We start from the raw sequence: 27,676 nt of genomic DNA, 5'->3' as shown, positions 1-27,676 counted from the left end.
ACGTTCTGTTAGTCACCGTACAGTACATCATTAGTTTTTGATGTAGTGTTCCATGATTCATTGTTTGCATATTAGCTCTGATTATCATCACAGGAAGCTGCAGTATGCACACGGCAAAGAGTACAGTTGTTAGAGTCAGAGAAAGACTCAGATCTTGACTCTACTCTTTATCACGTGTCAGTCCCAGAACAAGTAATTTACCTCTCTGAGCCACAGTTTTCTTATTGTAAAATGGAGAACATGATGCTAGTTTTACACGATTGTTATAAGAAATGAGATAAAATCTTTACTGATCAAAGTGCTTGGCAGATGGTAAGATCTCAGTAAATGAGAGCCGCCATCATTTTCTTCTTTCATTATTGTTACTGTAAAAAAAAAAAAAAAATTAGATTCAGGACTAGTTCAGTTACTTGCCTTCTTGACCGGGTACATGGACAGTCTCTTTGAGGCTGAGCTTTCTCATCTCTAAAATGCAGGCAGTAATACCTACCTTTTCTGCCCCATGGCTTATCATGAAGACCAAAGAAGATAGTACATATATGGAAAAGTACTTTGAAAAAAACATACATAGCATTATTATGTCTATTATATGTTATTTCATGTCCCTTTCTCATGTTATGCCTTACTTTATTAAAATTTTAGATACATTCATCAAGTTCCTTATTTTTTACTTATGGGCATTGTCACTAATATAAAGCAATAGCTAGAGTATGGGCTGCTGAAGACTTTTCCAAGACCACTACCTGTCAACTTTCCCAGATTTCAGATACAAAAAGGGTTGGCAGACTTTACTGAATATCTGCAATCCCTGCAGCTTGGATCTATTTAATTACACTGTTGGCATGGCAGAGTTTTGTTCATTTTAAATGAGAGAACATTTGATAGACAGCCCAGGAGCCCGCCCATCCATGATGTCTGTAACACTGCAGGTGCCAGTCTGTGTGGGTGGAGCCCAAACCACAGCAGCCAGCTGTGATCTTAGATCCGGGTAAGTGCTACAAGAGACCAAAAAAGCACAAAATACACTCCCTACCTTTGGTGATAGACCCAAGTGAGTGCGGAAAAACTAACAGAATGAGCTTGGTAAATACAGATTTGGTGAGAATCAAGAGAGTTTTGTCAGTAATACAATCTTGTTTAAAGATCATGAGTTAAGCTTGAATGACTCAGGTGCAAAAATTCTGCTTTTTGGGAATCTCAGAAATGCAGTTTTTTGTTATTGTTGTTCGGGGATATTTGTTTTTTACATGGAAAGATATGACCTGAGTGAAGTTCTCTCTTTAGGGAGATCCATGATAATTCCCTAAAAGGATCATCATGGATAGTTCAGAGTGCTCAGATTTTATAGGAGCTAGTTGAGCAGTTATTCTACTGAACATAAGATCTAGAACAATAATAATTATAATAATAGCCAGGCTGTATACATAAAAGTAGCTAGGCAACCTACATTTTTATTTCTAATTCTTACAGTAACTTCAAGGTAGATGTTATCACTCTCATTTTACTCAGAGGTAAAAATCACTCATCCATGGTCACACAGCAGTAAGGCTAAGTTAGCTAAGCCTTGGTTTGTCTGATTGCAGAACATATCATTGTGCCATACTGAGGCTACAAGATGTTCGGATTCTGGATTTTAGAGTGGGTCCTTCCTTAAAACACTTAGTAAAATGAAAGCTAAAAAAAGCCTCTAATGAAAGAACTGAAGTTCTGTAGAGTTTCCTTTAGAAGCATTTATTAGAAAGGCCAAATCATTTCATGGGACTGAGGATACATAGGGATATTGGATCCAATCAGAGCCCAGATCCAATCTAATCAATGGCTGTTCTGCCGATCAGGAATGCTTTATCCCCAACCTTTACATTTGCGATGTCAGAAACCCAACTGAAATTGGCTTAAGCCAAAAGGGACTTATTGGCTCATTTCACTGGAAAAATGTACTGGAATAGCTCACACTGTCTGAGGACAAGGGCCTCAAGGCCTAAACTGATCCTCCAGGCCTCAGATGTCTCTATTTGGCTATCTGTCTACATGATCCTTCTTCAGAGAGGTTCTCCTCACATGATCGGGAAGGTGGCTGCTAACTGTCACAACATGAGGCTTATATCTTCTTTGTCTCCTTAAGCATGTTTTTATGCTTTTTAAAAATGCTTGGTCTACTGTTACAGAATGTCAATCTCAGAACATGTATATTGCCTAGTTTGGAATTCTTTGGAGTCAGCTGTCTTCCCCAAATACTTCATTATTTTGACCTGTGCATGTTTGTCCCCTGGAGGTGTCACCACTTTGGGTGATGGTCAGAGGCCAGGCACTCAGCTCTCAGGCCTGGTGAGTTTACAGAAAGGAGAGGACAGTGTGTCTCAGGCACCACTGTGTGCTGCACTTTTCCAGAGGACTTTCTGATCAGCGTTTCATTTTTAAGCCTGCCCGGGAACAAAACAGAATTGGATGAAGCCACTCTTCCTTGATTATAATCTACCAGGCCTGAAATTTAAGAGGACCTGGACCGAGGAGAGAATGCCTGAGGACAGCTGGCCAGGCAGCACCTCCTCATCTCCTCAGCCAGGCAGAACTCTGATACTACCCCAAGAACCAGCCCCTGTGGTTTGGCCTGTCGCAGCCGATTTGATGGGAGACCCTAACTGTCCAATGACCATTGAGGGAGAGGCTGGAGTAGAACTTGTGTATTGCTCCAAGCCAAGCTCCCACTTTGCTTGGGAACTGCCACTAAGTCTCCCTTTATCCCCCCACCTCCATCACTCTCTCTCTCTCTCTCTCTCTCTCTCACACACACACACACACACACACACACACCTGTTCAAGGCAACTTACCATCTGCCTGGGGGTTTCTCAGGGTCTTTGTTTTTGTGTTTTGTTAGTTCCCAGAATCTACTATCTTGCTTCTCTAGGGTTGATTTTGGCAAAAGGAGCCATGACTCTATTTTAACTTGACATTTTAGTAGGAACCAGAAGTCCTCATTAACTTACCCCTCCTGATTCACATATTTCCAAGTAAGTGCAGCAGAAAAATCTCTCTCTCCAAATATTTGTTTATCAGTCCCAGGGAGGGACTCTATAATCAATTCTATATTTGAGCCACATGCCCCTAGTGACCTACATGAGAGACATCTACTACCAGGAGAGGGGAGAAAGATAATGTGAACAGCCAAAAACAATGCCCACCACAATTCATTCCAGAATCTACACTGATGGTGGAGGCTACAACTTCCACCAACTCCGTGTAAACACCCTAATAGAGAGCACAGACCACCCATATATACCACTGGAACTCTCGGGCTTGATTTAATGCTCAGGGCATTATACAGTATGCAATATACAACTTAACACTCCCTCTGGCATATGAAATGAATTGGCTTTTGCCTTTTATCTACATTAGGTATTTGAATGCTGCTCATCTCTCCTATGTTCAAAGAAAAAGAAGGCATAAACTTTTGGGAAATTTTGAAATACTTCACACTCTGATATAACAGGAAAAGACCTGTTTATAGTTGGCACATTCTCCAAGGGATAGTAAAGTATATTTTATAGAGAGCTATAAAGCACCCAAAAAAGGTTATGCTTTATGAACGTTTCAGTCATCATTTCAGTTCCGCATGACATTGGTGCGATTTATCCTGGAGGCGGAAATGAGCATGGCAGTTTTGCAGGACGAATGTCTTTGCTTTCTGCTGTGGTGTTTGTGATAGAATATATTATTTAGCAATAAAGTATTTGCTAGCTGTCTTTGTGTTATGTATAATAGGTAAATACAGTGATTACCTGAGGCTTTAATAAAGGTGGAAGTGGATTTTGTTAATGGTCTGCTCTGTCTTCTTTGTAATACTAAAATCCAGAGGGCAGCCCAGAAAATGTTTGCTCAAAACTACACAAACAAAATAGCCATGTTTTCAAAGTGAATAAATGAGGCATTAAAAATAGAAATCAGGAGCCTTTAAAGCAGCAACAATAATACCCCCCTGGTCTTAAATATAAGTATATCCATATGTCCACATATAACAGTTTTTATGGTGCATAAAAGAAAATTTTTTGGCACTGTTGGGGCTGCTGATAAATGTTCAGCTAGGTGATAACCACCTAAAGGGAACAAATTCTCTCTTGCTTATCCAAACTACTTCATAGTTGGAGGAACCCCCTTCTTGATTATGATCCAAAAGGAATATCTCCCAAAGAAACCTTGCAACATTCATTTATTTTTACAGAACTTGAAAAAAAGTGTGAATTGAAATATAGTTTATGAGAAACTAGTTTAACTTTGATTCATATTGTTCCCAGGTAACCCACCTCTTTGATAATGGAGCCACTGTCTTCTTTGCTGTCTTCATGGCAGTCTGGGGTAAGTGTTCTATAGCCACGTAACTTGAGTTCCCTTTATCTGCTCTACATGTTCCTTCAGAAATCTGACTTTGTCATGTGGCTATGAAAGGAAGAGGCTTAAGTAAATTCAGTTGACCATTCTATTAGACATGAGCTGATTAAAAATTCATTTAGTTTATTTAAAAAGTAATGTCATAGAGGGGAAATACATCTGATTTCTCTTAAACCTTCAACAGTTTCATCAACATCCCATTATTAAAGTAAAATTCACCTTCTGTTGGAGACAAAAATAAACCTTATAGTATGTCAGAAAGTCTGGTAAAGATTTAAGTACTCATAGAAGTATTTGGGACTTTCTGTTGTAAGTGGAATCTTTTCATCCAGCTAATGTATAAGTGCCCACCTCTGGCTTCCTTCCAGTTCTGGTTAAAATGACCCCCAAAAAACAAGAGCTACTTACAAAACTGAATTGAGTTCTTCTATATCAGCTAAAGTCAAAAGCTCCATAATAACAAGGTGTGATGGAACATTCACTTAAAGAATTTCTTAACCCAAAGAAAGTACTTAACCTACTTCTTTGTAAAATGGGTTTCATAGTATCTTTCTCGTGGAATCATTATAAGGTTTTGATTTAGTAGTATAGAAAAGAGTGAACAAATTTAGAGTATATATTTTTTCAATTTGTTTGAATTTTTTACAATTATTATGCACTTCTTCTAGAACTTAAAATGCCAGAATCTGTTTTGATGTTACAAAACTGCTAACTCAAGGCTTAGGCTCATGTTGTTCTTTATGTCTGGAATGAATATCAGATCTTCTCTATCTTTCAGAGACTAGCTGAATTGTCATCTTCGTCCTTTGAACTTCATAACATTTGATTTCTGGCATTCTTTGGACACTTAAAATGATTTGCATACACAATTTATCTACCTCATAGGTTCATGTTCCTCGAGGATCATTATGGTTATTGGCAATTTCATACATTTCTTTTGAAGACAGATTCATATTTGTTGATGGATGGATGGATGGATGGATGGATGGATGGATGGATGGATGGAGAAAAGGAAAGAGAAGGGATAGAGAAGCAAATTATCAAAAGAGTTTCTTTCTAAGACAATGAATGTGTTTAAATGGTCTCTTTGATATCAAACTGAAAATATAAAAACCTTGTTCTCTTGAGGAGGCTTGTTCTAGATATATTCTATCTTCCCTACCTAGAGATCTCCAAAGGAAAATTTCTCCCACTACAGCTCTGTTGAAGGAACATATTTTGAAACCTGTGACTCCAGCCCCTCTTATTCAGTGGGGATTGGACCCAAGACCTTAGTCAAAACATAGTGTAGTAAGTGGCCTGGAAGAAGACCCGAGGTTCTATAGAAAGAGGCACTGGAAAGATCACCCACAGGCTTATTCTCAAAAATGTGGATTGACTGGTGGGAGGATGGGTTAGCCTGGTGGTGGGTATTGAGGAGGGCACATTCTGCATGGAGCACTGGGTGTTATGCACAAACAATGAATCATGGAACACTTCATCTAAAACTAATGATGTAATGTATGGGGATTAACATAAGAATATAAAAAAAATGTGGATTGAAAAGTAGGGAGAAAGACAGGGAGTTAGCAATAGGAATTGACCCTGAAAAATGCAGACAGGACAGGAAGTGGGGACAAAGAAGGAAATTGAGATTGACCATGAGGTAGAAGCAGGGATCAGGAAAAATTAAAAGCAGGTTGAAGTTATGAGAAATCAGAACCTAGAAATAAGCAAAAGCAAAGTACTAGTGGAAGAGATATAAAGTAGAGGGTCCAGAAGCCCACTGGTAGCCAACTGGAAGAAAATGCAAGACAATCCCCCAAAGAGAAAGAGAGAATGTAGCCAAGTCATGTTGTTAGTAGAATATCAGGGTAAAGATGTAGGATCTCTTGTGGCTGGAGTCTCTCAAACTGCTAGCTTCTGTATCCTGTTCTGAATAGGCTCAGTCTTTTAATTCCATGGGATTCCTGCCTCCCTTGATAGGACTTGTGAAAAGCCCTTATTATCTGTGTTATACCTTAGTGCATGTGCGTTTCTGTCCCTTGCAAACAAAGGAAGCTAATCATAACAGAATTTTGGTTATGGGACTGAGCTCTCAGATCAAGAATGTATATCTGGATTTTCCTAGAACATATTTGTATTGGTAACCATGATAGGAAGTATAATAAGCCACCCAGTGCTTAAGTTTTGCCATAGTTACAATTGAGGATACTTTAGAAAATGTATTCATTTATTAAACCAGTGGTTCCCAAACTTTTTCCATTCATGGCACACATATGAAATGATACTATTTGCACAGCATACTGATGTACATGATACTGCCCTAAGTACCTTTGCCTTACCTGCCCCAAGAGATGAAGGGATTATTACCTCTTGCACACCTATAATCATCCCTGGCATACCCACTGGGCAGCTCTGCTTTGGGCCGTGAGTCTACTATGTAATGAGTTAATTCTTATGTATAGAGAATAATTTACTGGAAGAATTAATACACAAAACTCCCTTACCCACTTTAGTATTTAACCAGTTTTGACTGAAATAATGTTTTCTTCTCCCAGTTTATCCTCTGAGACTGTAGAGAAATGAAATTCTGGTATAATGACATTTGTCTAAAAGGGCAGAAGTCATAATCTCCCTGACCCCTCACCCAGTACCACCATTATAAAGGGGATTGCATCCCTTCTTTGCAGGTTGTAACATCTTATGCTGGTGATAACAAATAGTTGTATTTTATCCTTGCCAACCTCAGTTGATTGGTGGTGGCTGCCTGGAGCATGGAGCTGAGAAGCTTCTGAGTTGCAAGTGGGTGGGTTAGAGATTTGACAGTCCTTGGGCCTTGGAGGGTAACCAGTAAGAATCTTATAGATATATTGTAATAACCTTTGGGCAGAAGGGAACATTTTAGGGCCACTCCAGGCAAGGCAAGCCTGGAATAATTCATCCTGTGAATTGCTTTTTCTTAGTTGACAATTTACTGCTTAAATCTTTTGTGGTTCCCAGAAATGTGATAGTTTGAGAAAAAGAATGATTTACCCCAGGTGTTTCATTGTAGATGAGTCTATGCTTTTTGCAGAAATCTAAAATGGCCAATAATAACAGCTATGATAATAGCATACACTTATAGAGGGCTTACTATCTACTAGACACCATCCTACACATTGTACAGTATCATCTCAGTTAATTTTTATAGCAACATTTGAGGAAGGTACTATTATTATCTTCATGTGATAGATGAGGAAGCTGGGGTAGTAGCTAGAAAGTGGCAAAGTCAGGAGTTAAACTGGGCACTCTTAGCTTCTACACTCCATTGCTAGTTCATGTACTGTTTGTAACCCTATTTACTTCTGCTTCAGAGATCTAAATTTAAAGGACTGTTAAACTTGTCCCAAGCCCCATTTATACTGTTTTGCAATGGTGATGTTCTATAAAAGTGTGTCATTTCTAATGGAGCTCAGTTTGATGGTCTCAGACTCATCTTTTATGATTGACAAGTTACATTTAAGAACACAAATGCACTTTATTTTTGGGAAATTGCTAGATACAGAGATGTTGAGAACAGATGTGAGTGGTTTATAAGACCTCTGAAGGATGGGGCTGATATGTTTATTTTGTTGCCTTTTGCTTTGTGTGTTCACCAAAGAAACAATAGGGCTCCATTTGGAACCAGTCCACAGCAGCTGGGAAGGGCCTTTGTGTGGGGTTAAAAGCTTGACAGAACCCCACTATTTTTGTGATAGCTGGTCCTCCCGGGGCCCTCAAGGTACACTGTGAGCCTAGGGCTCTGGGCTCGAACCACAGTGTGACTCTTTCCTCAGTGTTCATTTTTGTTCAGAGTCAAGAGACAAAACAATTAAGGCCTAAAATAGCTTCTCTCTCTAGGGAAAAAAAAAAAATGAGTCATTAGGGAGCTAGATGTTGGCAGAGACTCGTCAGGAATCAGATTATCTTTCTCTTTTCTTCATTTCTGGTTTTTTTTTCCTCCTCTTTTTTTTTCTTTTCCTTTGATTGCCCAAAATTAAATTGACCTCAGTAAATAAACATATCAAGGTCCTCAGTGTTCTCCAATCAAAATAACAAGATTGTGGTTATTTTAATGGAAATTCAAAGATTCTTTATATGGTTCTGTCAGTAATTTGTAAGTGAAGTAGGTCTCATTTTTGAAAATAAGTTTTATAATAATTGCCTTTTATTTCTAGATATTTATACTAATTTTATCTTTATAGTCTTATGTATAGGTCCAACAAAATATAATGATTATATATTTATATATATAAATATATATATAAATATTTACACATATATATTTATTTATTTACTAAATGCCTATTAGGTGTGTAGTTATAGTCACATATGATACCTCATCAATTTCTTATAACCCACCAGAAAGAAATTATAATCTCTGTCTTATAGATGAACATCTTGAGGTACAGAGAGCGTGTGCAATTTGCCCAAGATTACCCAGCAACTGCTAAGTGGTGGAGTCTGGATTTTAAACAATCAGTTTAAAAAAAAAAAGTCAGTTCTTTTGAGGGCTCTGAGGGGATACCTGTCCCATATTTCTCTCTTAGATTCTTATGACAGTGAGCAATCCTTGACATTCCTTGGCTCGTGGGTGCATCACTCCAATCTCTGTCTCCATCTTCACCTGCATTTTCCCTGTATCTCTGTGTCTTCACATGGCAATCTTCTTGTAAGGACACTAAATTGAATTGGATTAAGAGCCCACCCTAATCCAGTATGATTTCATCTTAACTAGTTAATCTGCAGTTACCTTATTTCCAAATAAGGTCGTATTCTGAGGTTGGGGCTTTGTTAAAACATCAATATATCTTTTTTTTTTATGTTATGTTAATCACCATACATTACATCATTAGTTTTTGATGTAGTGTTCCATGATTCATTGTTTGTGTATAACACCCAGTGCTCCATGCAGTACGTGCCCTCTTTAATACCCATCACCAGGCTAACCCATCCCCCCATCCTCCTCCCTCTAGAACCCTCCGTTTGTTCTCAGAGTCCATAGTCTCTCATGGTTCGTCTCCCCCTCCAGTTTCCCCCCCTTCATTTTTCCCTTCCTGCTATCTTCTCTTTTTTTTTTTTTTAAACATATAATATATTATTTGTTTCAGAGGTACAGGTCTCTGATTCAAGAGTCTTACACAATTCACAGCACTCACCATAGCACATACCCTCCCCAGTGTCTTATCACCCAGCCACCCCATCCCTCCCACCCCCCACCACTCCAGCAACCCTCAGTTTGTTTCCTGAGATTAAGAATTCCTCATATCAGTGAGGTCATATGATACATGTCTTTCTCTGATTGACTTATTTCGCTCAGCATAATACCCTCCAGTTCCATTCACGTCGTTGCAAATGGCAAGATTTCATTATATCTTGCCATTTGCAATGGCAATATATATCTTCAATGGGAGGCACAGTTCAACCCATAACAGAGAGTATGTTGAGGGCTGAGGTTTGTTTATCATAAGACATTTGTGTTTCAACAGGGAACCTTGGCTTCACCCTGTAGACAACAGAAGGCCAACTGAGGTTGTAAGCTGGAGAGTGACATCATCTGTTGTGTTTGGGAAGTAACTCTGACAACAGCAAGAGAGGAGTGAAAGTGGGGTCACTTAGAAGGCTGTTCCAATATTCAGTCAAAATATTATGCAGAATCGGCTTTAGAAAATATCTAAATTACAGAATAAAAACCTTACACATAAATGTATTTTCCTAGTTTTAGTTATTTGTAATAGGCAAAATAAATATCCAACAACAGAAGAATCTCTAAGGGAATTATAAACAGCCATTAAAAATTAGTCTTTCAAAGCAAGTAATAGAACACAAAGACTGTATTTTAAAAATTGCAAATACAGGATATAAAGTGTACAAATAAATGTGACTTCAAGTATGTTAAATACTAATGAAAACAAAGTGATTATGTCACAATATTAATGGTAGTTTTCTCTGGGTGAGGGGATTATGGGAAGTTTTTATCAGTTTTATTTAGGTATAATTTACATAAAATCCAGCAACTTTAAATGTACAATTTTACGAGTTATGTCAAATTTATATAGTCACTTAACCATCACCATAATGATGAAATAGAATATTTTCATCCTCCATAAAGTTTCCTCATGACTTTGCAGTGAGTCGCTTGGCAACCTCTAACCTACTTTCTACCACTATAATTTCACCTGTTTTAGAATCTCATGCAAATAGAATCATTCAATATTTAGCATTTTGTGTCTGGCTTTTTTCACTAAGATTAATGTGATTGAAATTCATTTATGTTGTTGCAAATGTCAGTAGTCTGTTCCTTTTTAGTACAGAATAGTACTTCATTTCCTGGATATACTAAAATGTGTATATCCATTTACTAATTAATGAACATTTGGATCCAATCCAGTTTTTAGCCTATTAAAAAATAAACCTGAGAATCATTGGATATTAGAATTTTTGCATATTTGCATAAGTCTTTTATTTCTCTTGGGGAAATAACTAGGAGGAGCATTGCTTGATCTGAGGATAAGTGTCTAACTTTATAAGAAATTGTTTTCCAAATGTCTATGTCATTTTGCATTCCCAGCAGCATTATATAAGAGTTCAGGTGTTCCACATTGTCACAGACTTGGAATTATCAGTCTGTATCATTGTAGTCATTCTAGTAGATGTATAGTGTTATCTCACTGTGGTTTTAATTTGCATTTCCCTAATGACTAGTGATGTTGAACATGTCTTCATGAGTTTATTTCAGATCTGCTCATTTTGGTGAAGTGTTTGTTCAGACTGTTGCCCATTTGTTATTGGTTTTCCTATTTTTAAGTTAAAAGTATTCTTTATATATTTTTTCGAATATTATTCCCAGTTTGAGGCTTGCATTTCTTTTCCTTAATGGTGTCTTTTGAAAAGCAAGAGGTTTTACTTTTTTTCTTTTCTGTCTGTGCATTTAATTTTTTATTTAAGATCTTTGCCAAACTCAAGGTCTCTAAGATTTTTTTCTATGTCTTCTCATAAAAGGCTCATAGTTTTAGCTCTTATATTTATGTTCATGGGTTATTTCAAGTTGATTTTTGTATATAAGGTAAAGTCAGATCTGTTTCTTTGCCTATATGGATAGCCAGTTGTTCAGTACCACTTGAAAGATTATCCTTTTCCTCATTGAAATCAATTGTCCATATATGTGTGGATCTACATCTGGAATTTTTTTTGATCCACATGTGTGCTCTTAAAAAAATCCTTTTTATTCAGCTATAATTGACATATATTAGTTTCAGGTGTGCAACATGATTCAGTATTTGTATATATTGCAAAATGATCACCACAATAACACTAGTTAACATCCATTACCACACATCGTTACAGACTTTTTTTCTTGTTAAGAACTTTTAAGATCTACTCTCTTAGCAACTAACAATATAGGATTGTTAATTATACTCACCATGCTATATATTATATTTCCATGGCATTTATGTTATGGTTTTATATTTTATAGTCAAAATATGTATATTTTATAGTAAAAATCTGTACCTTTTGACCACCTTCACTCATTTTGCCCACCTCCAGCCCCTACCTCTAGAAACCACAATCTGTTCTCTGTATCCATGACCTTAGGGGTTTTGTTTGTTTCTTTGTGTTTAGACTCCATGTGTAAATGAGTTATAAACTTGATTTAATGAAAATTCAGAGTTTCTATATATGGTTCTGTCAGGGAGAGCAATGCTTCCATCTTTGTTCTTTCTCAAGATTGCTTTGTGTATTTAGGGTCTGTTGTGGGTCCATAAAATTTTAGGATTGTTTTTTCTGTTTCTGTGAAAAATGCCATTGGAATTTTGATAGGGATTGCATTGAGTCTGTAGATTATGAACATATTAACAATATTAATATTTCTTCCAATCCAATTAAATGGAATATCTTTCCATTTAATTGTGTCTTCTTCAATTTCTTTCATCAGTGTCTTACAGTTTTCAGTATACAGATCTTTCACACTCCTTGGATGTATTTATTCCTAGCTACTCTTTTTGATGCATTTATGTATTATATAAATTTTATATGTTGATTTTGTATCCTGAAACATTACTGAATTTATTAATTTTTTTATTAACAGTTTTTTTATTGGCATCTTTAGAGTTTTCTCTACATTATGTCATGTCATCTGCAGTAACAGTTTTACTTCTTCCTTTTCAATTCAGATGCCTTTCATTTCTTTTTCTTGACTAATTGCTGTGGCTAGGACTTCCAGCACTATGTTGATAAAAGTGGTGAGAGTGGGCATCCTTGTCTTGTTCCTGATCTTAGAGGAAAACCTTCTAGCTTTTCACCTGAGTATAATGTTAGTTGTAGGCTTGTCATCCATGACCTTTAATATGTTGAGATCCACTCCCTTTATTACCCAATTTGTTGAGAGTTTTTATCATAAATGGATTTTGAATTTTGTCAAATGCTTTCTCCATATCTATTGAGATGATCATAAGATTTGTATCTCTCATTTTGTTAATGTGGTCTATCATGTTGATTGATTTATGGATGTTGAACCATCCTTGCATTCCTGGAATAAATCCCACTTGATCATAGTGAATGATCATTTTAGTGTAATGTTGAGTTTGGTTTGCTAATATATTTTTTTTTACTTTTTACTTTTTTATTTTTTTTAAGCTTTTATTTAAATTCTAGTTAGTTAACGTATAGTATAATATTGGTTTCAGGAGTAGAATTTGGTGATTCATCACTTACATATAACACCCAGTGGTTTGCTAATCTTTTGTTGAGGATTTTGTATCTGTGTTCATCTCAATATTGGCCTGTAATTTTCTTTTATTGTGGCATCCTTATCTGGTTTTGGTGTCTGTAATTCTAGCCTCACAAAATCAATTTAGAAATGGTACCTCCTCGGGGCACCTGGGTGGCTCAGTTGGTTAAGGATCTGACTCTGGATTTCAGTTCAGGTCATGATCTCCGGGTCATGGGATCAAGCCTTGCGTCTGGCTCTGCACTCAGCATGGAGTCGGCTTGGCTTTCTCTCCCTCTGCCCCTCCCCCTACTCACTCATTCTTGTGTGCGCACTCGCTCTCTCTATCTAAAATAAATAAATCTTAAAAAAATGGTATCTCCTATTTTTTGGAAGACTTTGAAAAGAATTAGTATTAAGTCTTCTTTAAATATTTGGTAGAATTCCCCAGTGAAGCTGTCTAGCCTTAACTTTTGTTTGTTGGGATATGTGTGCTTTTATGGCAATAACACACTGTCTTGATTATTATAACATAATAGTAAGCTTTGAAATGTTATTCTTTTTAAACATTGTTTTGGCTATATTAGGGACTTTGCATTTCCCTATGTATTTTAGAATCAATTTGTCAGTTTCTACCAGAAAAGATGCTGATATTTTTACTGCAATAGAGTTGAATCAAGAGATCATTTTGGGAAGGTTGAAAACTGAATATCAAATATGTCTATCCATGAACATTATTTAACTTTTTATTTAAATGATCTGTAATTTCTCTGTGCAATTTTGTATTATTTTCAGTGTATAGTTTTGGATATTTTGTTAAATTTATCACTAATATTTTTTATTTTTTTATAGTTTTATTTCTGTAATGTTAATTTCCAGTTGCTCATTGCTACTATATAAAAGTAGAATTGATTTTTGTACATTTACCTCATATCCTGTAAATATCCTCACTTATAAGTGCTACTAGCTTTCTTGTAGATTCCTTGGGATTTTCAACATAGATGATTATGACATTTATAAATAAATACAATTTTGTTTCTTTTCTAATTCATATGGGTTTAATTTTTCTTACTTTATTACACTGACAGAATAATTTTAGATAGAATTTATGACATCAGACATCGTTTCCTTGTTCTCAGTGTTGGGGGGAAGTATTGTCTTATACTATTAAGTATGATGGGAAATACATTTTTGTAAATATCCCTTTATCAAGTTTAAGAATTTTACTTCTATTTCTAGAGACTGAATTTTTATCATGAATGGATATTGAGTTTGTTAAAAGTGTTCATCTGTATTAATAAGATAATCCTGCTTTTTAAAAAGATGGTTGATATATTCATTAAATTGATTCACCTTCAAATACTACAGTGACATTGAATTCCAAAACAAACCCACTTCATCATAATATACAGTTGACTCTTGACAGCGTAGAGATTAGGTTCATCAAACCCTGTGCAGCTGAAAATCTACGTATAACTTTTGACTCCCCCAAAACTTAACTACTGATAACCTACTGTTGATTGAAAGCCTCACCAATAACATAAGGAGTTGATTAACACATATTTTGTATGTTTATATTATATACTGTATTCTTATAATAAAGTAAGCTAAAGAAAAGAAAACATTATTTAAAAAATTGTAAGGAAGAGAAAATACATTTATAGTAACTATATCCAAAAAATCATATAAGTGAACCCACACAATTTGAACCCATGTTGCTCAAGGGTCAACTGTATTATCTTTTTTTCTATATTTCTGTATTTGATTTGCTAAAATATTTTTAGGGTTTTTGCATCTGTTTTCATAAATGTCTATAATTTTCTTCCAGTGTTTTTTTGGTTATGCGGTAATGTGGCCCCATAGAGGAAATGTTCTTTTTTCTGTTTTCTGGAGAAGTTTACATAAAAATTACATTACTTCTTTTTTATATGTTTGGTAGAATTCACCAGTGAAGCTGCTTGGGCTTGGAGTTTTCTTTGCAGGAAAGTGTTTAATACAAACCTACTCTCCTTAACAGATACAGAGCTCTTTAGATTATCTATTTCTTCTGTCTTCAAGGACTCTATCATTTTATCTAAACTTGCGAACTTATTGGCATAAATTTGTTCATAATAATCTCATATTTTACCTTTGGTGGAATCTTTTGTATAATTTTGTTCATTCCTGAAATTGTAGTTCATGTCTTTCTCTTGTTTTCCTGTTCATTCTGCATAGGAATTTATCAATTCTATTGATCTTTTCATGAACAAGCTTTTAATGTTAATGGTGCTTTTATATTGTTCTTATGTTTTCTTTTTTTTAATTAATTTCTGCTGTTATGTATCCTTCCTCATGCTTACTTTAGGTTTAGTTTGCTCTTCTTTTTTAATTTCTTAAAGTGAATGCCTAGTTCACTAATGTGAGACCTTTCTTCTTTTCAAATATGAGTTTAATGCTATAAATTTCCTCTAAGTACTGCTTTAGTTGTATCCTCCACATTATATTTTCATTTTTAATGAGTTCGAAATATTTTCTAATTTCCATTCTGATTTTCTCTATGACCCATGAGTTATATAGAAGTGTGTTGTTTAATTAAAAATAATTTGGGAGATTTTCTAGGTATCTGCCTGCTATTGATTTCTAGTTTAACTCAGAGAACATATTTTGCATGATTTAGTCCTTTTAAATTTACTGAGATTTGTTTTATAGCCCACAATAAGGTATCTCAGCAAATGTCCCATGCCCATTTGAAAAGACTATCTATTATGCTGTTGTTAAGTTTTATGTTTTGTAAGTTTCATTTGGGTCCACTTGGTTGATTATTTTGTTTTGGTCATCAGTATTTATACTACTAATTCCAACTTTATTTGTGGATTCATCTAGTTTGCCTTTCAGTTATATCATATTTTGCCTCATGTATTTTTAAATATAGGATTGTTATGTCTACTTGAAGCCCCTTAGTCATTATGAAATTTCCGTCATTATTCCCGATAATATTTCTTGTTTTCAAGTATGCTTTGATATTAATATTGCCATGCCAGTCTTTCTTGATTTGGGTTTGTGTGGTATATTTTTCTTTCCTTTACATTTACCTATCCATGTCTTTATATCTAAAGTGTTTTATACACAGGTAATAGTAAGTCTTACTTTTATCCAATCCAGTGATCTCTGCTTTTCCATTAGAATTTTTATACCATTTACCTTCAATGTAATTATCAATACATTTGGTTTAAATATACATTCTTTTTATTTGCTTTATATGTGTTATTTTATTTGTTTTATTTTACATCATTTTCTCTCCTTTTGAATTAGGTATTTTCATGATTTAATTTTTTTTCTATTTATTTTTTTATTATTATGTTATGTTAATCACCATACATTACATCATTAGTTTTTGATGTAGTGTTCCATGATTCATTGTTTGCGTATAACACCCAGTGCTCCTTGCAGAATGTGCCCTTTAATACCCATCACCAGGCTAACCCATCCTCCCACCCCCTCCCCTCTAGAACCCTCAGTTTGTTTTTCAGAGTCCATCGTCTCTCATGGTTCATCTCCCCCTCTGATTTCCGCCCCCTTCATTCTTCCCCTCCTGCTATCTTCTTTTTTTTTTAACATCTAATTCATGATTTAATTTTATCTCCACTATTGATTTATTAGTTATTAAAACTTCTTTGTTTTACTCTTATAATGGTTATTCAAGGATTTATAATATACACCTTTCATTTATAACAGCCTTCTTTCAAATAATATAACGCTATTTCACATGTGGTATGAGAACTTTAAAATGGTATATTTCACCTTTTATTTTCTGTCCCTTGTATTATTATTGCCATATATTTTACTGCTATTTTTGTCCTATATCTTACTGCTATTCTTGTTATATATTTTATTCTACATGTTGTAAACCTCTTGATACATTGTTATTATTTTGGCTTTCAGCAGGTAATTATCTATTAAAAAGATTGAAATGAGGAAAAAATTCATTTACCCATGTATTTTATTTACTTGTTTTTATGTGCTCTTCCTATCTTTATATTAATCCAGATTTCCATCTGGTATCATTTCCTTCTGCCTGAAAAACTAAAGTTCTTATAATGCAGGTCTATTGGTAATGAATTTTCCCAGATTTTTAAGATCTAAAAATATCTTTGCTTCACTTTAATTTTTAAAAGATATTGTTGCTGGATGTAGAATTCTAGGTTGGCAGGGGTGTTTTTTCTTTCAATACTTTAGAGCATAGGTTCTTAATCAGGAGTGAATTTTGCCTCTCAGGAGATATTAGACAATGTGTAGACACATTTTTGGTTGTCATAACTGAAAGAAAGGAGTGATACTGACATCTGGATCTAGTGCATAGAGGTCAGGGATGCTGCTAAATGTCATACAATACACAGAACAACACCCACCACCACCCCCAACAAGGAATTAAATGGTCTACAATATCAATAGTGTTGAGTTTGAGAAACATTGCTAAATTTACAGTCTTTCTTTTCCTGAAGTCATATGGCCTTGTTGAGTTTCTTTTGGAAGATCATCTGACAATTCTATCTTAGATTATCATTTAATCTGAAGATTAAAGTACCACTAACATATGGACTGTTTTTATGTAGAAAAATGACTTAATATTTTCAAAACCATTGACACAATGTTAATTGTGTCAAGATTGAAAAACCCTGCCTTAAGGGATGCCTTTCCATTGTGTGGAGGCGTGCACAGTTTTTTATAAGATGTCTGCTGACCTTTTCTTTCTTTTTTTTTCTACATAAGATTTTCCTCCCTTGTATCTGCTTTGAAGATTTTTTACTTCTTATTCTCAGGAATTTGACTGAGATATGCTTTGTTGTCATTTTCTTTGCGTTTCTTGTAATTGTGGTTCATTAAGTTTCTTGCATCAATAAGTTTAATTTTTATCCAATTTTGAAATTTTTCCAGAATCACTCAGTATTGTTCTATAGGTCACTTATGCCTCGTTCACATTTTTCATTCTTTTTAGTCTTTGTGTCATCTGTAATTGTTTCTATTATTTGTCTTCAGATTCACTGATTTTTTTTCTGAGAAGTCTAGTCTTCTGTTAATCCTATCCAGTGTATTTTTCTTTTCATAACTTTCAGTTTCCATTCTCAAATCTCAGTCAGTTGGGGCTTTTTATGCCTGGTATTACTCTCCTCATTGTGTTCATGTTTTCATTTATCTTCTTGACATACAAAGCATACTTATAACAGTTGTTTTATCACCCTTGTTCTATCATTTCTGTCAGTTCTGGGCTATCTCCCTGGGATTTACTGAATTTTCTCCTATTTATAGGCTTTATTTTCCTGCTTATTTGTATGTCTGGGAATTTTTTATTAAACACTGAAGAGTGTTGAATTTTGTTTTTTATTATGTTTCCTTACTGTTGGACTTTGTTTAGGTATGCAGTTAGCTCTCTTGCAGCCCAGTTAAATCACCTCGAGACTTGTTATTAGCTTGTTAGGGTAGGTCCAGACCCACTACTAAGAGATGATCTTTATGAGGTCTTGTATCAGTTCTGTGTGTTGCAACATCTCTGTACTCTGACTGGTGGGATTGGAAACTTCCTTTAGCCCTCTGAATTCTGAGGATTGTTTAGCTACCATCAAGCAGCCTCATCTAGTTTCACCCCATGCATGTAAAGAGGAGAAGGAACTTCATTGCTGATACCTTGAGCTTTCTTTCAATATAGCTCCCTTCTCTGGTACTCTGCCCCACAAATTCTTGCTACCTCACTCTCCCCACTCTAATCTCCCAAGCTCAGTAAGACCACTAGGCTCTGTTTGGGTTCAACCACCTGAATTGTAGCCTGTGAATGACCTCCAAACAATGAGCTGGTGTGATCCTAAGGCTCACCTTACTTACTTCTTTTCTCTCAGGGATCACAGTTCGTACTATGTCTTGTCCAGTGCTGAAAACAGTTGTTTCTTATATTGAAGCCATTAATCCTTATGGGTAGAAGCAAAAATCCTCAGTCTGCCATAGCTTGATGGCTTTTTATAGAAGGGAAGCATACACTCAGGCAGGGCCTCAGAGAATTGTGGTCACTTGGGGAAACTGCCATTATCCATGGTGTCTCCTCATCTTTACCAGTTCAGAAGCACTTTTGGAATACCCAAAGCTAATTGGACTTGGGCAAACAGAAACCTCTTCTAAACTCTGTAAGCACTAGTGCATAATCCAGAATGTGAAAATGCAAGTATATGGTAGAGAATATTATTTTATAATGACCATCTAGAGCACCTTCTTCCTGTGTCAGAATACTTAAGAAGCCAAATTAATCATCATATGTTGTTTGAGCTTGGAAATCAGTGTAGCTAGCAAATCCCTAGCACATCAAAAGAATACAATTAATAACTGTTAAATGAGTGGAAAAGGGGAGCAACTATTTTTTTTCTGCTGAATACTTAGTCATCTTTATTTCATTTCATAGAATTCCCCAGAGACCGATTTATGTCAGGATACACTTCTAATACCCTACATCAGATTAAACTGCAAAATTTGTATCCTTAGACCTTTGTTTTTCCTAAGTTACAAGTTGGCCACCCCCTATCTGGATACATTGACTTTCTCCAGAATGGTTCTAATAACAATAATTAAGCTTCAGCTTCTTAAAATATAGTCACATTCCTGTTTTTTCCTGGATCCTGAGATTAATTTCATCTTGGCATTTTGGGGTGTTACACAAACTCTCTAGTCACTCATTTACATTCACTTGCATTATTATTGCCAAAGCCCACCTCAAATGTTGTAAATTAGCAACCAATAAAAATACTCTGGTCCTCACCAATTTTAAAAATATACAAATAAACTATTATTTTGAAACTGAGATAGTTCACATGAAGATACATTTTTATAGTTTCTCTTGAAAAATTTGAAGATCTGGCCACAGTGCCGTCAGTAGAAACTGAAGAACACCTATCACTTTACTTGGTGCACACACTCCCCAACTGGTCCCATTCCCCACCATTCCCTACTGTGTGGTTTCCTCTTCTAGGTTTTGTACTGATCTCTGGTCATTTTAGCATTTGAGTTTGTGACTCCTTACTAAGCTCATCCATTATGTGTAGGTTTTATGAGTTAAGCTCTCAGGAGGTGACCTCATTCCTCTATTCCTAAGTTCTTGGGAAGCACATCCATGTAACTTCCCTATACCTTCTCCAAACGAACATTCTCAGAAAGTTATAAAGGACATAAATAATGAAATCATTAGTATTATTCATTTCACTTTTAAAAAGAAGGAAATTAGAATTGGGAGAAAAATGACTATGTGTAATTTCCTAGGAAGAGAATCATGTTGACCAGGTTTCTGAAAATGCTTTGAGTCATCAGACAGCAGGTCACTTTTCTGAAATAAAAATCATCCTTCCTTTTTCCTATACACTGCCTATTTTATTTCTGGCCACAGTCTAACAGAAGTTAGGCTATAGGATCTTTAAGCCCTTGGGATTTTTTCAAAAATAAGGAGTAAACGTGTCTTTATAATTAATTTTCTAGCATTAGACACAATTCTCTTCTGGACTCCCAGGCTAGAAATTTTCCAAATGAAGGATCAAATTAGGCTTTTGAATACCTATTATGTTACCAAAGGGCAAAAACTAGCAGCATGTATTCCTAGCATCTTTGGGAATAAATGTGGGTTTTTCCAGGCCTCTAGAGAAAAAGCATAGATCTAAGGGAAAAATAGAGAGTAAATGCCAGGCTCTCACAGGGAACCTATAACCTGAGGTATGGTACTTTGGTTTTTATAACTAGTTTCAGCAAAGTCCTCCTGTGGTTCAAAGAGTAGGCTTTCTTTTTCTTTTCGGCTTTTCCTGATTCAATAGAAATTAGAAGCCCCAGATTAGACTGTGACCTTCTAGCTATAAGACAGATAGCACCCCTGGGTCTTACCCTAAATGCCAGTTGCCCCTAGTCATTGTAATAGCCCAGATAACCCTGTTATGAATTGAATTGTGTCCTCCAAAATGATATGTTTAAGTCCTAGCTCCTGGTACCTGTGCAAATGACTTTATTTGGAAATAAGGTCTTTGAAGATGTAATCAACTTAAGACAAGGCCATACTGTATTCCCAGTATGGCTGGTGTCCTTACAAGAAGAGAAAATGGAGAGAGAGACACTCACAGAGTAGGATGCTTTGTGAAGACAGGCAGGGAGATTGGAATAGTGCTTCTGCAAGCCAAGGGATGCAAAGATTTCTACCAACTACCAGGAGCTAGGAAAAAGGCATAGAAGATACTCTCCTTCAGAGCCTCCAGTAGGAACTAATCCTGCCAACATCTTGATTTTGAACTTCTAACCTCTAGAACTGTAAGAGAATAAATTTGCTGTTTTAAGCTCCCCCACCAAACAAAACAAAACAAAACAAAACAAAAAAAAAACCATATAAGGCCCAAATCCCAGTTCTGTCATTTACTTAGCCATGTGACTTCTCTGGACCTCAGATTCTTCATTCATAGGATGATGAAAATAATACCCACCTTGACAGATTTTTGAGAAAATAAAACATAGTACCTAAAATGTAATAAATTTTTACTATACAGTGACTAAATAGTGCAGTATTTCAACCCTGCCATGGAACCCAATGGTATGCAGCTTAAAGGGGAGATTTTCCTGCATAAGACTCTCAAAATGCCTTAGGAAGGTGACAAAAAATAGTAACTCAGTGGGTTTTTTTCTTCCTGTTTGCAAAATGTTAACCATGGTTGTACTTTCCAAAAAAAAAAGCCTGTATCAGTTAGGATGACTACAGTTAACTGCTGTAATACACAAAAAGCAAAACCTAGATGTTTAGTAGAACCCATGCACATGAGGGGCACCTGGGTAGTACAGTCAGTTAAGCATCTGACTCCTGGTTTTGGCTCAGGTTGTGATCTCAAGGTGTGGGATCAAGCCCTGCCTCAGCCCCCCTTCCCAACCCCCACCCCCCATGCTTGCTCTCTCACGCTCTCTCAAATAAAGAAATCTTAAAAAAAAAATGCACATGAAACCCAGCCAGGTGTTTCTGGTTGTCAGCCTTCTACATGGTCATTTAAGTACCCAGGTTCCTTTTATTCTGTGGCTCTATCCCCTTCTGGATCCTTAGAGTCCTCTCCATTCACCCCTCAGAAGAAAAGAAGGATAGGGGTGATACAATTCCTAATTTTTTAGTCCAAAACTAACATAGATCACTTCTGTTTACTTTCCATTTACCAAAACGTGGCCACATCTAACTGTACTAAAGGCTGGAAAAGGTAATCTAACTATGACTAGAAAGATAAGAAATGGTTTTGGTAAATGCATAGAAGTCTGCCACAAATTGATTTGAAATTGACTATAATTGTTCTATTTAAGAAAATGATAATAGAGGACGGCCTGCAGAACACTCTGTCGTGTCCTTTTTGTGTCCTTTATGGGCTACATGTGACAACCTTCTCAACTGTGTACAATTCTGAGCCAAGGGTATCTTGGTATTTGAACACAAACCTACCTGAACACTAACCTTGACCCTTCCTATACTTAAATTCAGAAGTCTCAGATTTTTCTAATGCTGTGAGGGTTGTTATTTGGCATTGATGTTAACACATCGGATGAACTTCATTTGTGGGTAGGTTAGGTAAGTAGTACAATGTGGTATAGAGTAGAAAAGGGAGAGAAGAGAGCACTCAAAGCTCTGTCTTATCACTAAAACTAATAACGTTTCAGATTATTGTGGCTTGATATTGCCCTATATAAAATATGTAAGGGAAGTAACTTGTAAGTTTTTTCACCTTCATGCCTCATGCAATGTCTCAGTGATTGAATGGGGTAAGCATTCCAGATTGGCAGATAGCTTTGCACCACAGGGTCATTCAGGGACTCATATTCCTACAAACAAGTTGTTTACCATCCTCCCAGACCTTGACAGCATTTGCATAATATCATCTGAGTTGTGTGGGCTCCGCCTATCCAAAAGGGTAAAGAGAATGTGGAAGAAGCACCCTCACTGTCTTAAGATATCAACAGGCAAGTGGCATACATCACATTGTTCTGTTCACACTCCACTGGTGAGAACTGTCCTTTGGCCATATCTAACAGCAAGGAGATCTGAGAACTACAGTATAGATGGGCAGCCATGATACCAGCAACAGTCTTTTACTGTGGAACAAGGCAAGAATGCATCTTAGAGGTAGGTAGTCCTTGCCACAGGGTCCATGCAACCAAGTAGTAGGAGTAATAATTAGAATAGAATGTTATTGGAGCACCTGGGTGACTCAGTCCATTAAGCGTAGGTAGGGGGTGTCTCTGTGATATCTTGTGTTGCAGTCATCCTCCAAGTTTGAGCGTATGTGTATATATGTGTGTTGTGTGTCCTGTCATTTGGCTTGTGACTTCCAAGGCAGCGAGATTATGTCTTGATTATTTTTTCCCCTCTGTCATTGTATAATAATTGAATTGAGTAGAAAGTTACTTTGGCTGAATGAGGATAAACCTCCAGATTTCCCTGGGTGGGAAAGCCAGCTACCCCACGCCTCATTAAAAAAGGTTCTTAACGGAATTTGCACACTTTTTCCTTTAATGTGACAAAAATAGATAGTTTGGGGGGAAAAAGAGTAAAATAGTAAAATTGTTTCTTTCAATAAAAAAGTAAAATATGCTTTACATAGATATTTGTTGTGAAGAAGATTTGGGACAGCATCACTACCAGTCAAATACATGTAAACTGCTAAGTTTTGTTTTTGCTTTTCTGCCCTTACCTGTCCCCTTGCTTTTAAAAAATAAATACTCTATCAATGAGCAAGATGTTGGTAACCTAGTTTTCTGTATTTTTATATCCTGGGAGCTTTGTTATTCTAAGTCTGTTCTGCCTCGACTTGAAAATCAGCTTAATTTAATTCTAAATGAAATCTCTAATTTTTCATTATGTTTGACACAAGCTTAGTAATTCTCAGAAAAGGTCCTTGTTAAATGAAGCTGAGCTAAAAATTCTGATATTCAAGGATGCTTACACAAACAACTGTCATTCTTTGCAATGACTTCATTATTCAGTGACAGTTAACAGCACTGTTTTATTTAAAAACATCTTTGTGTTTCTCTGCTTGTTCCAGCGACAGTTTTCCTGGAGTTCTGGAAAAGAAGGCGAGCCGTAATTGCCTATGACTGGGATCTGATAGACTGGGAAGAAGAGGAGGTTTGTATTATTTACATCAGAATTTTTCAAAAAGCAAATCAACAAACAGTCCTCTTGAGTTACCTAGCCCTCTGCTCTGTGACAGAAGTCAGATTAACTCATAAAGCATTTCAATACCTGTCTTTGCAAAAAAAAAAAAAAAAAACTTCAGGTAGTATAAAAACGAACAGAATTTAAAAGAAAGAAAAGACAAGATGTGATTGCTTTGTAGTTTAAGATTCCGTGGCTCAGTAAAGCATTTCACTTGTAGGTAGAGACATCAGAAGCACTAATAGTAAGGTTTGTTTAGTTTTCTTAAATGGTATCCATTTTCTTTACTTTAGCAGGAGAGTATTAGTCTTACAGCTCTAGGTACATGGAAGGAAACCTCGTGAGAGAATTCCAGGGAAAAGTTTCTGTGAGCTCTCCAGAACCCTTGGACAGTGCCCAGAGCTGTAAAGGCTCAGACGTATGACCTCAAGTCCATAAATGCTGAGGAGAAACCACTCCTCAGAAGGCCTCCTTGGTGGAAGTGTCTAAATGCCTCTTATTCTAGCCCGTGGTACTCAGATTGCTATACAGAAAGCCCTAACTAGCTTCATGACTTCTTCACGGAGAACTCAGTGTATTAATTTTCTGGGGCTGCTATAACAAAGGACCACAGACTGGGTGGCTTAAACAACAGAAATTAGTTGCTCACATTTCTGGAGGCTGGAAGTCTGAGATCAGGACGTTGGCACAGTTGGTTTCTTCTGAGAGCTGTGAGGGCAATATCTGTTGCAGGCTCCTCTCCTTGTCTTGTAGACAGCCATCTACTCCCTCTGTGTTCACATCATCATTTCTCTGTGCATGTCTGTGTCTAAATTTTTTGTAAAGAACCAGTCATAGTAGGGGTCATTGTAATGACTTCACTTAACCTTAATTACCTCTGTAAAGACTGTCCAAATACAGTCATATTCTGAGGTACTGCGGGTTAGGGCTTCAACAAATGATTTTCAGGGGAAGGGAGACACAGTTTAGCCCATGACACCCGGAAACACAGGTCTAGCTCTGATCGGCCTCAAGTCCCTGGATAATTAACTCAGTGACTCTTAGATGACACTCACAGCCTGATAAATTCAGAGTTCCCCAAAGAAACAGAAGATTCCAGGTCTGTTCTGTTTATATCTTCAAGTGTCACTTCCTAAAATAAGTGAAAGAAGGCAGAACCTGTTTATAACTGTATCTCCCCCCGTCCTTCCCCATTACCTGTCACTGAGTGAAGTCCAGCCTTGGGCCTCTTCTGCAGCAGGAGTGAGGTGCTCTTCCTCCTGCACACCCAGGCTACTGCCAAACTGTGCCCGTTGTCCAGAACCTGTCTTCTGTCAGCTCCTTCTTCACTTTCTGTCAGTCTCTCCATCTGAGTCCCGAGCATTTCTGCCTGGGTTAACTCAATCTCCATTTCACCAGACTTTCCACTCATTTCCCTCCTCTTGCAAGACATTCACGTAGAATAGGTACTTAATTAACCAGAACCACTTTAGCATACCCTCTTGCTGATTTCCTGTTCCTAACCCCATAATTGCTTTTTAGTCAGAAGCTTTTCACGTTAGATGGGGTTCAACTAAATGAAACAAAACCTCAGCTTGATTTAGAATTAGAGCCGCCTTGATTTTAGCTGGATTTGAAGGATGTTTACCTTGTTTTCAATACCAATCAATACATTTAAAACCTACTGGTTAAAGGTGAATGACTCTTACAGGAACTTATTAAAAAGTAGATTCACATTTCTGGCTGCCTCAATTGAAAAAAATTTTTTTGATTGTAGGAGGAAACAAAAATTATATTTGCCATTGTAACTCACAACATGAATTCCAGGCATTTTGCTATTCAGAAACTTTCTTCTCCCTAGTGTCCATAACATTCCCTGGTAATAAAAGTAAAAGTTTAGTAGTTGTTTCAAACTGCTAGGGACAGGAGAGGCGGTCCCTTTTCTCATTCTGTTTGTTTCTTCAAGCACAGCTTAATAAGAAACAGAGACACTTAACTATTAGTCTAAATTACACTGCCTTGGTGATAATAAGTCTAGATCATCACCCTTTAGATTTTCTTCAGGTGGCCAATTTCCAAGCCTTTAAACCTGGGTCTCTGAGCCCACTTCACTGATTGACTTATTAATGTGGTAGCTGTTGATTCAGTTTTACAGTAGAGTATAAAAAGTTTTTTTTTTAATTGTGTGTATATATCTCTCCAGTGCATAAAAAAATGTGTCTGTTTGTTCTTCAGGAAGAAATACGGCCCCAGTTTGAAGCCAAGTACTCCAAGAAAGAGCGAATGAATCCCATTTCAGGAAAGCCAGAACCATATCAAGCATTTGCAGATAAATGCAGCCGACTTATCGTTTCTGCATCTGGGATATTTTTTATGGTTTGAAACTTTTCTACAAAACTCTTTGTTTCATAAAGTGCACACCTGTAGCATGGTATCAACAATAATCAGATCAGGCATTTGCATAATTCTACAAAACGTTTTTGCACATTTTGTTATTTACTCCTCACGGAGACACCGTGAGGTGGTCAGAGATGGTACCACTGTCCCTGTGTTCCAGATGGAGCCACTGAGACTCCAGAAGGCTAAGGGGCTTGTTCAGGATCAGCCAGTAAATAGCCAGGAGCTTCAGTTCTTTCTGTTTGCTTCTTTGTGCCTTGCTGAAAGGAAATAAAAGTTGAGATAGGACCTACAGCAGGGTTTTCAAACCTTTTGCTTGCCGTGCCCATACAAGAACTACATTCTCTGTCATAACCCAGTATATGCCATGCCAGGAGATGTAGAAAACTAAACAGAGTAACTGAAACAATGCTCACCTTTGCAGTATGCAATACTCTGATTTTTTTGTTTTATTATAGTCTATTTTTTAATGCCAGCCATAACCCCCTAAAATTGATTTCCAGATTCACTAATGGTTATGTCAGTTTGAAAAACACTACCTTGAACTTAGGTTGTTGGTTTTTCCTAAAAAGAAGTCCTTTGGTGATCAGCTTTGACCCTGTTAATCACTGAACAGAACTTAACGCAAATTTTTCAGAAATGTCATTTTAGAATGGTTAAGTCGTGGTTAGGATTCTCCTTTCCTCTTTTCAAATGGTAGAGTGTATAAATAGGTATTGTAGATCATTAGATTAGGAAGGACAAGATGACAGCAAATCTGGACATACTATCTGCCCCGCCTCTTTAGCCAAAGAGACTGGGGAGATGAAAGGGTGGGCAGCATGCCCAGGAGTTTCTTGGCTCAGACCAAGATTCAGATCCACACCTTTCTACAGACACTGCTCTGTAAGCATTTGTGTCATGCTTTGACTTTAATAAGTACATTCATATTTATTGTCTTGCTTTTTGTTTCTTACAAGACCTGTAGATGTAGAGTAAATTTTTCCTACTCTACAGATGGGCAACCTAGAGCATAGGAAGCCAAAGCCATAGAGAG

The 27,676-nt window shown here is 36.5% G+C and overlaps 1 protein-coding gene across 1 annotated transcript in view; it reads left to right on the top strand.

The window, feature by feature from the left end:
* The window catches only part of ANO4 (anoctamin 4), a 396,544-nt gene that overhangs the window by 310,779 nt on the left and 58,089 nt on the right, over positions 1–27,676 (top strand). The window contains exons 14-16 of the mRNA XM_045872759.3: positions 4,291–4,351; positions 24,152–24,234; positions 26,479–26,619. Of these exons, the coding sequence (XP_045728715.1) occupies positions 4,291–4,351; positions 24,152–24,234; positions 26,479–26,619 (285 nt within the window). The remainder of the gene's footprint in view (positions 1–4,290; positions 4,352–24,151; positions 24,235–26,478; positions 26,620–27,676) is intronic.

Source organism: Mirounga angustirostris, unplaced genomic scaffold (assembly GCF_029215605.1).
Source record: "Mirounga angustirostris isolate CCGP_5_RB_7025 unplaced genomic scaffold, mMirAng1.0.hap1 SCAF_5, whole genome shotgun sequence".
In the NCBI taxonomy this organism is placed as follows: domain Eukaryota; kingdom Metazoa; phylum Chordata; class Mammalia; order Carnivora; family Phocidae; genus Mirounga; species Mirounga angustirostris.
The sequence above is the reverse complement of the archived record's forward strand: the minus strand, read 5'-3'. Positions and strand labels throughout refer to the sequence as shown.